The 17,660-nt window shown below is 36.0% G+C and overlaps 3 protein-coding genes across 3 annotated transcripts; 1 reads left to right on the forward strand and 2 right to left on the reverse strand.

Moving 5' to 3' along the window:
• Positions 1–384: 384 nt before the first annotated feature.
• Positions 385–3,414, reverse strand: LOC115998498. Its single transcript, XM_031238081.1, is given in 9 exon segments — positions 385–879; positions 1,170–1,290; positions 1,423–1,508; positions 1,743–1,829; positions 1,991–2,059; positions 2,061–2,072; positions 2,162–2,309; positions 2,499–2,566; positions 2,854–3,414. Coding segments are annotated over 9 exon segments (954 nt in total). The 5' UTR covers positions 3,139–3,414; the 3' UTR covers positions 385–801.
• Positions 3,415–6,741: 3,327 nt separating this feature from the next.
• Positions 6,742–8,005, forward strand: LOC115998122 (cytidine deaminase 1-like). Its single transcript, XM_031237602.1, has one exon. The coding sequence runs from the start codon at positions 6,888–6,890 to the stop codon at positions 7,869–7,871; it is 984 nt and encodes a 327-aa protein (XP_031093462.1). The 5' UTR covers positions 6,742–6,887; the 3' UTR covers positions 7,872–8,005.
• Positions 8,006–12,257: 4,252 nt separating this feature from the next.
• Positions 12,258–15,475, reverse strand: LOC115998226 (thioredoxin-like 2, chloroplastic). The gene is made up of 4 exons (XM_031237724.1): positions 15,029–15,475; positions 14,112–14,294; positions 13,795–13,959; positions 12,258–12,670 (listed from the first exon to the last, which is right to left on the reverse strand). Exons 1-4 carry the CDS (start codon positions 15,221–15,223, stop codon positions 12,530–12,532), a joined length of 684 nt encoding a protein of 227 aa, XP_031093584.1. The 5' UTR covers positions 15,224–15,475; the 3' UTR covers positions 12,258–12,529.
• Between the last annotated feature and the right edge of the window lie 2,185 nt (positions 15,476–17,660).

Here is a 17,660-nt window from a genome sequence, read left to right on the forward strand (position 1 = left end):
GATAAAGCTAAATCACACGTAAAGTTGTGAGGTGTTGAAGATGGTTAAATAACAAAGAAATCAATTTTAAAATGACACCTAGCGCATCTAGCTGACTAGCTGGAATGGTAAATGGCTGGAAATTTATTTAAAAAAAAAAAAAAACTGACAAATTGATAGAATGGTAGGAAATTGAGTTGTTTGAGAGGCAATTGTAATTTTTAGTTGAATAATTAATTGCATTTTTAGCTATAATTTGATAATTTATTTGATTCATATTCTTAATTTTTCATATTGTGATAAAAGAAAGAGAATATGATATAACCAACCCAAAAAAAAAAAAAAAAAAAAGCTCATGCATACATGTAAAAGATAGCCCAGTAAATGCATGCGAAAAGGGTTGATTGCCAATTGGCGACAACTTTTCATTGTTTTTCTTATTAAAGTTTGCAACAATTCAACTCGGCAAAATGGTCCCACGAAAACTTGCAGGAAAAAAAAAAAACAAAAACAAAAACTCAACCAGGTTGCTCTAGATGAATGGTTTTCAGAACAGAAGCTAATAAGCTATTCATCTTGGTCAAAAAGGATGTCATTTTCTTTTTGTAGGCAATTCATTACAAAAAAGAATACAGAAACAGTCTCTGTACAGATGCATAGACCACATAAACATGTCTCCAGGAACAAAAACTCACTATTGAACATCAACTTCCGACACTAAAAGACGCAATTGCACATTTGTTCAACTGGGCAAACTCCTCAATGCTGAGACGGAATGGATCCAGCTTCATCCGGGGAGAATGCCGGCTTTTAATGTTTTTTTCAGGCTGTTGCTAGCTTTCTCGAATAGACAATGTACATGGGGTCTGAACGCCCGGGGTTCGGAGATATATCCACAGCCTAACAGAAAAACAACAGGCTAATCATTTCCGTAAAACCCAAAAGATTGTTATTTCTATACCTAACCTCTGGATAGGATTGCTTTGTTCTTTGATTCTTTATAGACTCAGGAGCTTTATACAAATCCTAAAATCGTCCTTCTGAATCGTATAGACTATTTTTACCTCAAATTTGTCCTATATCAGGCCATCCTTGATGACTGGCATTTTGCAAAAGCCATTTAAAGGCAAAGAATGCTAATCAAACCGTGAAACTTTGTGAAAATATTAGAGAAGATGAGAAGTAGTTACCTCGGGAGGTTCAAACCCTCCAGCATAATGGAAATATGACCCTACTATCAAAACATGATCAGCATCTCCGGTTGATGTCCATATTGATATTGCCTTAGTCCAAAAGCATCGGTTTGAGAAACTAGTACACATTTCCAGAAGTAAATACGGGGTTTCCACTAGAGTGTAATGCAAGGTAAAGTGTATATTGAAATTTACGTCTAAAGAGAAAATATATTCTTTGTGAACTACTGACAAGGTGGGAAATTGCTACCTCATAATCGCAACTCCTCCAGGTTTAAGAACCCGAGACATCTCTTTGAAAATATCAATAGGCTTTGTTAGATAATCGACGCTAACCTGCAAGGTATCCATGTGCAGTTATCTTCAAAATGAACCAACATTATCTGTAACAGTCATTTTAGGCAATACAATTCCCAATAGCACAATCTCAAAACCGAAAGATCAGAAGGAGAAAACTATCCTATTTCATTTGTGCCATGTAAATCAACGAGGTCTCGTCTTGAAACCCTCCATAGCAGAGAGGAAAATATGCACTTGAAGCTGAATAGATATTTTGTCAAACGAACATACCACATTGGTAATGGCATCAAAAGTGTTATCTTCAAACGGGAGCTTAGGATTGACATTCAAATCTTGCACGACGTATTCTGTTAGTACCTGCAGAGTTGACAAATGGAAGTGATAACTCTCTTTATCTTATGAAAAAGATATTCCAGGGATAAATCTTTCAAACAATACTCATAAACAACAAAAGTTTAAACAACATTACTAGCCAGAAAAGAAACAGCGCCCATTTCAAAAATTAAGTATAATCTTACTGGATTTCGCTTTAGCTCATCTTCATTCATGCCCATTCCAACTATTTTTTCTTGCTTATACCCTGCAGGGGTAGTGACTGACCTAGATAAAACGAAAGAACCGGAACAGGTTGAGATCAAATGAGTGTTTTAACGAAGACAATCTCCAAGCGAGAAAAACAAAAATCTTACCCAACTGCTACAAATATCAAGGATGGCTACTCCTGGGGTATTAGCAGGAGGCAAAGCCTCTGAGTAATATCTAGTAAGTGCAGCAATGGCAGGATCATCAATGTGTGTCACAAAACGTGGCGTTTCATAGAATAACGAATCCGATGACCTGGAAGTTTCAATTTAACCCAACTAACATAATTACTTCTCCAAACTTCAGGGTGGTATTCTTAATCTAAAGTTGTAATCAAAGACATGGTTTTGAGGCACTGTTACTCAAACATTTCTGATCAATGGTTTTGTTTTAGACAAACTGACAAAAATTGCATTGCAGATAAGAAATTTTGAGGGACTTTACTCATCAAATCTCTGGAAATCCTCTTCCTTGAAAGGGAATTGCTCAGGCCAATCCACATTCTTCAGCACCTATAAAGTAACAAGGTTAAAATCAATGCTTGAACAAATAGAAGATGGAACGGGACAATCCAGCCAAGTTAGTCAAGCTGATGACTTAATAACCACAAGATTACAAGTTCAACTCTCAGCAACAATGGCCTATTAGCCTTCTTAATTTGAGCCGGTAAACTACAAGCAATCTAGACTGATTTACCTTATTGTTGTGATTCTTTATCCGTTAGGGCGTGGGGTTTACCCAATGCAAATCAATTCTACCCTTTCAATCCTAAGGTGTAAGAAATAAGAGCTCCATTTACCTGCTCAATTGCGCCGTTCTGTCTAGCATAAGCCATGAAAGATTTCCCTCCAAGATTTCCAGCCATGAGCTGAGACCAAAACGACAACCCGGTTCCTAAAACCACCCTGCGAGTAGTCTTGTACCCAAAGACTCTTCTTTTCCCGACAACTACTCCTGATGCCCGAGGAACATGATTCTCAGAAGCGAAATTAACTGATATGGCAGTTGTCGCAGGTAAAGAAGGGTAAACGCCGCCCAAATCCGGTATCTTGCTTTGTAATCTGAGACCAAATCGGTTGGCCATTTTCTTATTTTTGAAAATATATTCATATGGATTTTATGCCAACATTTCTTGTGTGCCGTTTTGGGTCATTTCATTTGTGGTGTGCGTTTACGTTACGTGGCAAAATCTTTGTCAAATTCACCTGCCTTGGCTGCCACCATAGATGAACCTATTGTCTGAGTGTATTACAAACTGAATTGATTGTCGTTTAGTGCAAATGTTTGAAAGAAAATATTGCGATAAAAAACGCAGAAACATTGATAGATCGACAAGACGATGGACAGCTGTGTGAAAAGGGAATCAATGAATGTGAGTAGTAGAACTAGAAAGATCGAGTAATAGTATTCATTCCCATCAAACATTGCAGAGCGACGTCGGCATTTTGTTTGTTTATTCTAAACCTAGTTACCACACCCTCGCAGGAATAGTCCAATCCCAGTGTATATATTTTTAAATTAATGTTTTAGAATTTATCATATCATTCAACATCCTACATATATCAAGATTTTCAAATTTTTCATAAAAATTAATATTTGAAAAATACATAACAATGATTTGTGGCAGGAATGTAGATTAACGGGTACAATAATAGTTTTAGAAAAAAGCAACACAAAACCCTATTAATTGAATACATGCTTTCTCTTGTTGTCTCACTTTCGCTAGAAATGAATTTTTGATTTGAATAGTCTCCTGGTCTGCTTCACTGCAATTTTAGTGCTTTAGTGCAGTGCACATTCAAAAACAAAATCAAATCATCATTCCCAAAAAGACAATGATAATAGGCATAATATTTTCATCTATGTTGAATATATATTGTAAATTAGTTATATCGTTTTATCAATGCCCAATGCGACGTCGCCATTTTGTTTTTATTCTAAAATAATTCTAACAATATAAATATTAGAATTAAAGTCTGTCCCACGAGGTCTTTTTAGTGTTGTTTATCTTTTTTTTTATTAGCTAATTGTTACCATGGTTGCAGTAGGCGCTAGGCGCTAGTCGGGCGGTAGACTAGCGCATAGCACCTAAGCAGTACCTAGGCGGCGAACTAAAAAAAATGCATATGTGTGAGTATATGTCATATTATATATATATATATATATATATATATATATATATATCTTACTTCTCTTATTTATATAAATAAATAAACTTAAATATATATAAATATAATAAAAAATTAACAAGGCTGACTCGCTAGGGTTAACTTGACTAACTCTGTCGAGTTGGGCGAGTTAACTCGGCCGAGTCGATCGCCAATACGGCTCAATCGGCCGAGTTAAGCGCTAGGCGGACGCCTAGAGATTAATTCGCCTCGGTCTAGGGGCGCCTAGCGCCTAGGTGGAGAATTTTTGCAACCGTGATTGTTACACAATAGTGTGAATCTACCTAATATAATATACATTCTCAAATAATAACTTTGAGTTGACGGTTAAAAACATGAGATTCTAAAAATTATTAATGTTCTCAATCCTAGCATTACATTCCACCTTAAAGCATTTGACAAGTTTTTTTTTTTTTTTTTGAATACTACTAACTCTATTACAATGAAGTATCTGTCCATAACTATTTTCTCAACCAATTGAAGCACAAGAGTCAGTATTGCCTCCATTGAAGCTCGAACCCACCACCTCGAACCCACCACCTCCCGTATAAAGGGAATGATTTGATTTCACTGGACCACAAGGTCCTTGGCAGCATTTGACAAGTTAATAGTCTAATTAAACACCTGCACCTTGACCAGCAGTGATGAGTAGTAGAATGGCAAGATACTTGAAATTATATCCTTTATCAAATATGACAGTTTGAACGAGATTTTGTATTTTATTTGTATCACGTTGTTGAATTATAAATTATCATTACCATCAATGAATTCTTAGCCTTTGGTCAAATTTTGATTGGTTCTACCAGCAACTTGGTATGACAAGTTACAAGTATCGTTTTATTTATTTTTAACTTTTAGTTTTTAGTCTTCTTTATGTATTCAAAAAATATTCATAACCATCAACTCGAATTAAAATGGTTACTCATTATATAACATATTGTTATTATTTAATTAAAAAAAATCATATGAAAATCATTAACTTGTGGCGAAGAAAGATAAATTTATTAAATATGCATATGCTTTCAATCTAATCAATCCCATTGGATGTCAAAGACCTTGTGGTCAAGTGTCATGAAGTGATTCTCACAAATGGGAGGTCATGGGCATCTTAGTGCGGCGATATTGATTCGTTAAACTTAGTAAGTTAAGAAAGTATATATGGACAGATACTACATATAACATGATCAATAGTACTAAAAAAAAAAAGGCAATCCCACTGGACGGTTTAGAAGAAAAGTTTCTCCTAATATTGGAATTCAAGTATTCAATTCACGTTAACATAAAACTAATAGTATAATACACACACCATTTTTATGGTGTCATGTTGTACTTCAATTGTTTTTTTAAAAACTTATTTTAAATTATTTTATTTACATTATTTTTAAATGAGAATAAAAAATGTATGACAGCCTGGAAAATTTGTATGATATATTTCTATAATTAGAATTATGCTTCAGAAGGAGCCTAGAGGACAAGGCAATTATTATTTTTCCATCATTATTGGAGAAGTACAAGTACATTGTACTCCTAATAAAAAAAACATTAAAATTTGTTTGATAAACCAATAAAATAAGAACTTTTAATAATGGCAAAAACTTGTGACACCGTCTTACCATGAGACGAGTCGGGTCGGATCGGGTCAAGATGCAAATGTAACACTTATATGCACAAATGTCATACTTATATGCTCAGATGTAATACTAATCAGGAATACAATTTTTGTTACTTATTAGGGTAAATGTAATACTTTTAAGGGAAAATACAATACTTTTACATTTCAATTTAAAAGTATTACATTTTTCTTCAAAAGTATTATATTTGCCCTTATAAGTGAGAGACACTTATCAACATTACTTATTATGAAAAATGTATTACTTTTTCTCTTATAAGTAACAAAAATTGTATTTTTGATTAGTGTTATATTTGAGCATATAAGTGTGAGATTTGCACATATAAGTATGACATTTGCATGGTGCTTTGACATGACCCGACCCGTCTCACGAATAAGGATCCGTGAGATGGTCTCACACAAGTGTGACCCTTTAATAATATATGTGTAGGCATGGTCTTTTTGGAAAGATTAAAATTTGACAGTTGAAAGATAATAAGTGATTAACTTGGATCATGGATGATAACAGCTTGAAAGTCAAACGACCAAGTGATCAATTTAAAAATTTAGAATTAAACGTGGCAAAACTTCTATACTACTCATATCGTATAAACTCTTTTCAAATTAATCAAAATACTACTTTTAAAATTGAAGAAATAAATCAAAATATTACTGCATTTTTCTATCATAACAAAAACAGTTAGATTCTTAGATCTAACCAGATTTTTTTAAAACATGTTTAATCATTTTTCTAATTATATATATACAGTATCTTTTATTATACTAGATAATATCCGATCCAATAAGGAATACCTATTGAATAAAAATTATTAAATAATGTAACAGGAAAATTAAAAGTAGCTTCCTTTATGTCCAACCAACTCTATATATTCTCCAGTCCCTCCATGTATGCAACCTCCCTCCATTGCTCCATCTTCATTTCATTTCTTCTTCTCCTTTTCTTGAGAAATTCTCTTCTTCTTCTTAAATCTTAATCACTACAATAATATATTCATAATCACATCAATCTTTGATAGTTTGTGTGATAAGGCGAAAATGGATGAGCCCAGATTTGTGATCGAAGCAGCTGAGGCTGAGTCCATGGCCCAATCACTATCCCTCTCCTCCGTGCGCCACCTCCTCCCGGCCCTGGTGGGGCCGGCCCAGGCCCTAGCTCGGCCGCCAATCTCCAATTACCACGTGGCGGCCGTGGGATTGGGCTCCGACGGCCGCGTATTCGTCGGCGTCAACCTCGAGTTCCCCGGCCTCCCTCTCCACCACTCCGTCCACGCCGAGCAGTTCCTCGTGACGAGCCTCAAAGCCCACGGCTGTCCCCGCCTCGTCGCGCTCGCCGTCTCCGCCGCCCCCTGCGGCCACTGCCGCCAGTTCTTCCAAGAGCTCCGGAACTCATCCGAAATCCAAATCCTCGTCGCGTCCCAAAACAAAAAAATAATCTCTGACGTCACTTTCAAACCCTTATCTCAATTCCTCCCTAATCAGTTCGGGCCCTATGATCTCCTCGACGACCAAACCCCTCTCCTCCTCGAGCCTCACCACAATGGCTTGTCGTTAACTGGCCCCATTTCCGATGATAATCGAGAGAATCGTCAAAATCTGAGTAATGGATTCTCCGATCATAACCTATGCAATGGGGTTATCAACAATTCTGTGTACAATTCAGCCCTTTTGAAGGCCGCGGCTATGGAGGCTGCCAATGAATCGCACGCGCCGTACACTAATTGCCCTTCAGGGGTGGCATTGATGGACTGTGAAGGGAAAGTGTACAAGGGCTCTTATGCTGAATCCGCGGCGTATAATCCGACACTGGGCCCATTTCAGGCGGCATTGATAGCCTTTGTGGCCGGAGGGGGAGGGGGTTATGACCAGATTGTGGCGGCGGCTCTGGTGGAGAAGGAAGAGGCAAAGGTGAAGCAAGAAGACACTGCCAGGCTGCTGTTGAAGGCTGTTTCCCCAAAGTGTGAACTCAAGGTGTTTCATTGCTCTTCTACTGCGAATTTCTGTAAAAAGGCTACAAATTGATGTGAGTTTGATTGCCACTAGCTTCCTCTGTTCAATGTTCTGGTATTCTAGACTTCACATTGTACAAGTACCAATCAGAATTGTGAATCAATGACTAAAAGAAACAAATAAATCCAGTTTGTTCTTTGGGTTTCTCTTTGTTTGTCTTACATTCCACTAAATAATTGCATTTGCATGACCTTAATTATTGGTCTGGTAAATCATGTGAATCATTTCAACTGTCCTATGCAAATCAGTAGTGCAATTGGTTCTTGAGTGACAGATTGTGTGCAAAAACTCATGATTGAGACCATTGGGGGTTACACTCAATGTGGTGGTTCATGGTTGAGTTCTTTTTGGGCACCAATCTTCCCACCTAATGAATTACTGAGCCACCGTGATTTATCACCTTCACAAATTTTGTGGAACAACTGAGGTTAGGGATTTCGTCTTTTATAGGCAAGCTGACAGTACTGGCAAGTTTCCCATATTTAAGCTTGTGAATATCTAAACTTTTGTCCTATATTGACACTTATATATGGTGCATATTTTACCAGCTCAAGAATCTGGACAGGAGCTGAACAGAGAAATGTACTGCATAAGGCATATGGCCGACAAGAGGTAGATTGGGATTAAGCGGTTCAGAATTGAGTTGTCCTTAGTAAGAGAATAGGGTACACTTCATCAATTAGATTCTATGAATTGGAATAGCAATGGTGTTTTAAATTAGAGTCAACACCTAATTCATGAATATAAAATTCCCAGGGCCATGCATACTGGCTGTTGAACAAGGTATGGGAGAAAAGAAGCATGCTGTTAATTTGTTGTTTAATTAAGATCTCTGCCATCTTCTGGATGAACCAAATTTATATTCAGAATGAAAGGTACATTTATTGTGCATCCTTTTGTAGTTTATTGCCTGTAGAGTTGTAGTTGGCACATGCACTTTGGGTGATGTGGATTGGATAACTACTGCTACTTTGCCTATAAAGGCGAAATTTCCTTGCCTTCAAGGCTCTCACACTTCAGACTGACAGGATAATGAAGAGGTAAATCCATAGTGACTCAATGGCTCATTACAGTCCTCCATTAGGTGGGAGGACCAGTATCTGATGCCCACATGTGAATTGGATAACTATTGTTACTTTGCTCACAAAGGTGAAATTTCTTCGTTCCCAAGGCCCCACATCCTAGTCTAACATGATAATGGATGGGTAAATCATAATGATTTAGTTGCTCATTTCAGTGGCCCATTAGGTGGGAGGACCAGTGACTCGTGCCCACAAGAAGCTCACCACATTGGGCGTAACTCCTACACTGAGGTTGTCAAGGTTCGATCATGTGTTCCTTGCCCACAATCTACGACCCAAGAATCAACTGAGCTGTCCGTGTGGGCAACTATTGCTACTTTGTTATACTTGCTGGATTCTTCTTTTCCTTTTCATTTTTGGCATTTCTTCCTCCTGTTGTCTTCCATAGCTAACCTTTTTGAGTCAGAAAGGCAGAGGAAAAAAGCATAATCACCTTTCTTGATACAGCATTCATGCATTTCTGTGCTATAAATGGTCAAGGATGGAGCACTCTGAGATGGAACTCCAATTCTTATCAAGACTTTATAAAAGACAGTCCCATCATTTTTGCTTTTCTTGAGTTGCAGAAGCTGTTGTCTTATGAATCTCATGGACCACTAAAGCACTACTCCACCAATGCCCAGTGCTTTGCCCTATTACCTCTCTTTTAAGTTTATTACAATTTACACATGGCTGTTTAGGTTTGCCTTTACTTTGTGGCTCTTTTGAGTACTTTAATGTTTCATATGGCTAATAATTGCTCATTTGAGGTTAAACTTTAAATAAATTGTGGCTTGAGGGGCTTTATCTTTTCTGCATCCTGCTTTTCAGCTTTAGCCAATGTGTGTGAAGATATCTTTGAGCTTGTTTGGTGATTATCTCCTAAGCTTCTTTTATTAGCTGATTATAAAGTTGTTTGTACATATATGCTTGATAAAATTAACAATTCGTTATCAACATTTGAATATGTAGAACGGGAATCTCTGACTAGGGAAACCAGCAGTCACTACCCAAGGGTGTGCATTGGGTAAATCTTGTCTTGTGAGCCTAGTCGGTAAAGGACCACAAGGATGTAAACTAACCTAGATTTTCTATAGCTAATTGGCTTAAACCAAAAAAGTTTGGATTCGAACTCGTGACCTTTAGTCAATTTGGCTAGGATTACTCTCACAACGTCTTTTTATATCATGTATACTACTTGTATTGCACCAAGTATTGTCAATAGGGCTGTTAGCGAACAGAGCTTTCGACAAACTACTCGTGTTCGAGCTCGGTAAGCGTTCGTTTATGTTCGTTTATTAAGGTAAACGAACATTAACAAACAAAATTTAGAGCTCGGTTAATAAACGAACAGAGTATGAATAGTGGTAAGCTCGTTTATTAAGTGTTCGCGAACAAGCTCGTTTGTGTTTGTTTGGTAGTGTTCGTGAACAAGCTTATTTGTGTTGGTTTAGTAGTGTGTTTACAAACATATATATATATATATATATATATATATATATATATATATATATATATATATATATATATATAATTGTTCGTGAAAGTAGATTATTTCTTGTTCACGAACAAATTGTGTTCACGAACATCTGCAGGTGTTTGGTTATTAAGTGTTCACAAACGTGTTCATGAACGTAAATGAACATGTTTGTGAACGTGTTTGTTAACGTTTGCGAATACGTTCGTGAACGTGTTCGCTAACAAACACGTTCATTAACGTGTTCGCGAACGTTAACAAACGCTTAACAAACGAACACGAATAGGGTTTTCAAAAATCTTAACAAACGAACACGAACACCCCAAAATCCTTAACAAACGAACACGAACAACCTCTGTTCGTTTATGTTCGGTTCGTTAACAGCCTTAATCGTCAACCGTCAGTACTTGTCTCTACTCTCTACAATACACGGTGCAAAACGATAATATTGTGATATCATAGCTCATGAGTGATTTTGCGGGTTATAAATGACACCTTGGCACCTTAGAGAACCAATCACATAAAAATAGTTAATAAAATCGCGTCTAAATGCTAATGAATCTTAAAAGCAATGGAAGATACATGGAACTTCATGATAGACTTTGTATGCAATGTATTGATCCTACGGAACTTCCTCTGTTGCGTGCAATTCTCTCAACCTTCAATTAAAATAATCCATTAGCCCTTCAAGATTTTTTTTTTTTTTTTTTTTTTTTTGCGGTGTAGCTCAAGATTTTCACCGTCGAACACAGTGACTAATTCTCTCACTGAATTGTATTTTTTTTTTGCGGTGTAGCTCAAGATTTTCACCGTCGGACACCGTGACTAATTATCTCACTGAATTGTAAATTTTTTTTTTTGCGGTGTAGCTCAAGATTTTCATCGTCAAACACCGTGACTAATTCTCTCACTGAATTGTAATTTGTAAGTACCTATATTGGGTGGGACGGGTGACCTGAAAATTTAAGACTACTCCATATCCAAAGCCAAATATTAAACCATTGACCTTTGATTAGTCCCTTTCAATCAACTACAGGTCTACACCCGAGGTTCAAGATTCTTGATTTGACTCTACATGGTCCAATCTATGGTTGAAATTCAATTCCTTAACCCGAACCATCAACCTAAATAAATAAATAAATATATATATTCTTGGCTACCTTTCTTTGAGGGCTATTTACTTAACCTTTTTAATTTGAGTAACTTTGGGTCCAATTGGTTAAGGGTATTTGGTGAAAGAAAGAGACATGGAATCTTGATGCATGATCTGTACACCATCTACAGGTTCTAAGTTTTAACCCTTCAATTTCATGCATTTTGTCCCTCCCACTGTCATTTCCTTATGCTGTCAAAGTGAGTTGCTTTCATTGTTTGGTAAAATTATTTAAGGTCCCACCAAACTTTCACTTTCAGATCAGATCTCATCTTTCTTCCTCGCAACGTGTAGAATGTGTAAACTCGTGTTTTCGTGTTCACACTTTCAACGATCCTCATTTTTTTCAATAAAAAAAATTATATTTTTTTTTATGGAATCTACAAATATTTGTACACTAGTATTAACAATGTGACATATCCATACCATTGCCCCTGATAAGATTCGACAAGAGTCCTCACCGGCCCTCGACTTGGAACCTTGGCGGAAGAATAAATTGCAATATCAACATCTCAGGCTGCTTGCTTGTACACCACAATGTGAAACCTTCTATCCTTGATAGGATTTAAAAACTGATAACTTTGCTTTAAATTGATCAATCAGTTGAATTGTGCCCAGGAGCTGATCTAATCGGTTTGCTCCATAGTAAGTTAAAATAGACAAATTCTGATACCAGTTTACCCTAGCAAAAGACAAAGGACTACCAGTGACTATGAAAGGATTTTGTTTAATTTAGTGCATGTAAATTATTACTGACACAAAAGAACAATAAACTACAGAAGAATAGACTAATTTGAACCATGTGCATCTCAAGTGAACTATACACTCAATGATTGATTCTATAATACAGAAAATAAAAAATGTGCTCATATAATGTTCCTAATGCCTCATTACCCCTGAAAACATCACAAATAGGTAGGTTACCATTATGGTTTCAGATAGGGCGAAAACGCGCTGCAGAGATCATTGAACCAAGAAACTACGATGGGGAAGAAGATCCTGCCGCTACATCCTTGGCAGTCAAAAGCGTTTCGAGTTTGATATCTCCCAAACCTCTAGGAGGACCAATGCTGCAACGAGCCGTGTTGTGTAATTCAATAGCATCCTTAATTTTCTGGAACTGCAATTGGTTAAGCAAGACAAGTGGCCATTATCAACTTAGTATCATCAGAGACTATGAAGGTCACAACTAGAACAAGTGTTATCTTAGGTAGGTAAGATGTTGCTGTACAGGACAGTTCCACTTATGCGCACTCCATGCACAAAATAAGGAAGAAAATTAAGATGGCGCGATGATTGTTTTGTAGGGAAAATTATTTTACATTTTCTATTTCCATTTTTCTTTTTTATGTTCTCCAAATAGAAAGCAAAAAGTAGGCCAAAGTTGGAGAATTGAAATAAAGGGATAAAAGAGAAAGGGGAAAATGGTCAAATAGGCCTTTGAATTTTACCTAAAAAGTCAATTAGGAACTTAAACTTTTTAAGGTTGCACTGAACTTCAACATCTCATTTTGGTGCAATGAAGCCCAAAAACTTTTTTAAGGTTGTGTTGGTTCGGCAATTGCCGGTCGTTTTTGTCGTCAAAACCCAAGTGACCTGTGATAGCAGGTCACTAACCAGTTTTTGGACTTCATTGCACCAAAATACAATGCTAATGAGTTTAATTGCAACTTTAAAAAGTTTAGGAGCCTAATTGACTTCTTAGGCAATGTTCAAGGGCCCATTTGACCCTTTTCCCAAAAAGAAAATAGCTAAAGAGAAAAACACGGCTATTACCTGTGTTTCCCAAATTTATTAAAGAAAGTCAGAAAATTGGAAAATAGTTTTCCCTTTTCAGTTTAGAACAAGAAAAGAACTTGGATACAAACTTCATTTTTCTATTTTTGTTTTCTGATTTTCCGAAATTTTGGAAATATTCTAACTATTGTACAGGCATACAGGACTGTTCTAAATGAGGATAAAATGTTGGGGAAATATCTGTCTGAAGCCAAAGTTGCCTGTGGAGCTACTGGCACAGCCTCCTGTAGAGGATGGCGAGCAACCTCTTGATGAAGAAGGGAGGTTTCTCTTAGATGCCAAAATGGAACAATAGAAAAAGTTTCCACAAGTTCTGTCCCAAGTTATAACCACACATTTCCTACCAATTCAGGTCTAAGAGGGATTTTAAAGGTGCAAGCAAGCAACCAATTCACACCAGCAATAATGAAAGATAAACGAATTATGATTTTGAGATCTTTTACTTACTTTGGCAAGTGAGCAAGAGAAGGACTCCAGTTGTCCATCAGCTCCGCGATAGAAATGGAAATACGGGAGGACTTTTACATTCAAACTTTTGCACATAGGCTTGTTTTCATCAAAATTGACTTTTAGGAACAAAATTTCAGGGTGCTCCGTGGCAGTTCTACAAAGCTGACAAAACCAATATCAAATTAAATGTCAAGAAACGCAATAAAACAAAACCATTGGACGTTGACTTGATACCCTTTTATGAACTTTACCAACATAAATTTTAAAGAAAGCAGTATAAGAAGTTCAATATTTGGCAGAGAGACAAAAGTTACCTTGGGAAATAACGCTCTACAAGAAGCACACCACGTTCCATAAAATTCAACAATAACTAGTGTATCTCCAGCTTGACTTAATGCATCCAACAATTCTTTTGTAGAATGAATATCAATCATGTTCGGCCCTGCATTTTTCTCCCACCACTTTGGAGCCTCAGTTTGATCAATGGTTGCGTGAACCTGAGCAATATGCAGAAAAAAGTCATAAGAAACAATGAAGATCATTGATCTTCAGCAAATACATAGATACGGAACATGCGTAAGTACTTCTCAGGAAATACATAGACATGAAACATGCATAGGTTAATGCATTTAGCATAAATCAAACACTCATTCGTTTCCCTAAAATCTGAGCCTGAGAGGTGACAACTTGTTGTTCAATCCATATAACGAAAAATTATATAAATTTCAGACCTTTGCTTTACAGAAGTCAAATTTAAAGTGAGATTGAATGGCAAAGTTCATTAGAACTATGATATCAGTTTTACATAGTAGTATACTAATAGTAGGAACAAAACATTATCTAAAATACTTTTTCCCCCACAAAGATTTCATGCTTTATAAGAGTTACAGACCACCTAAAAGGGCAAGGGCATGCATACCAATCATAAGTAATGATTCTATAAGGCTATAAGGGCAAAATCCACACTGAAAAGATACCTCAGTCCATAGAACATTGAATCAAACAGGAAATTGAAGAACACCAACATACATAAGAAATCACCTGCTCTAAGAACTCTAGAGATAATTATTCAATTTTTTCAAGAAAAAGGAACACAGCAAATTGAAGTGAAAAATAAAGGGAAAAAAGTTTTTTTTTCCTCCTTCCTATGAATTCTCCATCAGCCAACATGGAATATATTTGCATCCGTTACAAAATTGGAAAACAACCACAATAAAGTTGAAGTCTTTACCTTAAACGAAGGAACTTTCTTGGTGGGTCTGAAGGATATTCTGGAAACAAAATCAACGGAAGCACGAGGAGAATCCGCAGCAAAGCCAACCCTTTTCCGAAAACTCCTGTTGGATAAAAAAGCAAGCCTCGATTTGGCGATTCTCGCAGCAGAACAAAATGAGGTTTTGAAAGAAAATCCAAGTGCATCAGCCATGGAACAGAGAAGAAAAAGCAGAGAAAGAAGAAACAAAGAGAGACAGAGAGACAGAGAGAGAGTGTGAGCCTTCTTCTTTCTCTGAACTTCTCTCTTCTTCAGTTATTTCCCACTCCCACAATGAAACCCATTGATTTCTTGTAAAGGCTTCACCAGAAGACTGCTGGTTAGTGTAATAGCTTTCAAATGCTTCACCAGAAGACTCTGCGAAATATTTGTGTGAACCATATTGTACCAGAAGACTAGAGGAGCGCGGAGATTGGAGAAAAAGTTCAAGATTTTTTTTTGATCAATTAAGAATACTTAAATCACGATGGCCTAACACCTTTATGATATGACACTTTTATAACTCTCTTCTAAAAGGTTATAGAATTAAAATAATTAAATACCCTTCTATAATGGAGTTTTTTTTTTTTTTTGAGTCCTACTGACTCTGCTACAATGTAGTATTTGTGTAGTATCTGTTCATAGTTACTTTTTCTGAAGCCCAAAGAGTCAACATTTACCTCCATTGAGGCTCGAACCCACTCGATCCCATCATCCATGTGGAAGTGTAATCTGGGACACCGGGTACTACTAGACCACAAGGTCTTTGGCCTCTATAATAGAGTTAATAGTACTCTAAAAAATAAAAAATTAAATTACGATTTTGTTTAAAAGACAATATTAACATTCGACTTTCATACCAATTAATAATAATTTTTTTAACCATATAACATTAAATTAAACTACGATTGTTATGAACAGATACTGCATTATAACAGAGTTAATAATACTAAAAAAACTATGATTTGTTTTTGAATTCTTTTTGTAGTAATTTTTCTTTTGAGTTCCAAAAGAAACGAGTAACCAATACGTGTGAGTATGTAAATGATAACTCCACATTGTAATCACAAAAAGATCACAAGGTAAATTAATTTAGATTATTTATAACTTATCGGTTCAAAATAAGAAAGCTATTGATTAGCTCAAATCAAAGAGACTAATAAATCATTTTTGGTTTGAATTTATAACGTTGTTTTAATAATACACATCATCTTTTTGTAAAAATGCAATTCGTCCAAAAATAAAGAAGAATTGAGCCATTGTCATAATTAACCAGTGATAACAGAGGGATAATAGAACGATTCTTCCTCGTATGGATTTAGACGTGTACGCATATATAACGTTGATGTTTTAGAACCCATTGTATACAAAATTACTATTTTAATATTAAATTGAATACAACCAAAATAATAATATATTTTAAACAGTGCACTAATTTAATAAAGCAAATACATCTCCTCTTTTTTTTTTTTTTTTCTAAAAATAAGGCATGGAATGGGTAACATCGAGCAAGATAGCAGAATGGCCATACTGCAGCTCTTCCCATACCTTTGTTCGCATACAAGAATCAAGATATTGAATATTACGGTTCTATCCACTTATATATATATATAGATATAGACAGGAGACCAGGTGTGATTATATGTCTCAAGTAAAAAATATCTCAAGTAAAAAATAGGATGAAATCTCAACAATTGATCTTGATAAAATCGATAGTCAAGAATGAAAATAAATTAAAAAAATACAGTGACATTATGGTAATTTTACGTAGATTCAAAGTTTAAGGTGTTTAAGTTCAAAGCTTAAGGTGCGTAAGTTCAAAGTTTAAGGTACGTAAGTTTATAGTGTTAGGTGTTTAAGTTTAAAGTTTAAGGTGCTTAAGTTTAAAGCGTAAGGTGCGTAGGTTTATAGCTTAAGGTGCGTAAATCTATAACTTAAGGTGCGTAAATCTATAACTTAAGGTGCGTATGTTTAAAACTTAAAGTACGTCAATTTGACACTTATGGTGCATCAATTGGACACTTAAGGTGCATCAGTTTGATACTTAAGGTGACCCAGTTCTACACTTAAATGCATAAGTTATGCACTTAAGGTGCGTCACTTTGACACTTAAGGTGCGTCAATACGACACTTAAGGTACGTCAATTTGAAACTTAAGATGCATCAGTTCAACAATAGTAGGAGGAGATCATTCACATTCAGTTCCAAGGAAGCGTTTTTTTTTTTCATTAATTTGAGCCGTTGATCTAAATTAGATCAACTGCTCATATCTCACCCCATCTTTCACCTGAGAGACTCTTCGCACGTGAATCATCCCCTATATATATAATCGAAATTAGATGAGAACTAGTTACTATATGAGAACGTGTAAACTTATTAATAGCTCACTCGCTCAAGTAACGAGGGAAATCTAAAACCATTATCTGAGAGTGTGGCCCTAGCCAGTAAAGATTCATAAAGATGTAAATCAGCCTAAGTTATTAATAATTGATTGACTCTAATAAAAAAATAATTTGACCAACTTAAATGAAGTTGCCGCTATAATTTATTTATTTTTAATAAAACTTAGGTGTCAGTTGTTATGCCATGGATCCGGGTCCACCTTGCAAGG

Source organism: Ipomoea triloba, chromosome 12, assembly GCF_003576645.1.
Source record: "Ipomoea triloba cultivar NCNSP0323 chromosome 12, ASM357664v1".
NCBI lineage: Eukaryota > Viridiplantae > Streptophyta > Magnoliopsida > Solanales > Convolvulaceae > Ipomoea > Ipomoea triloba.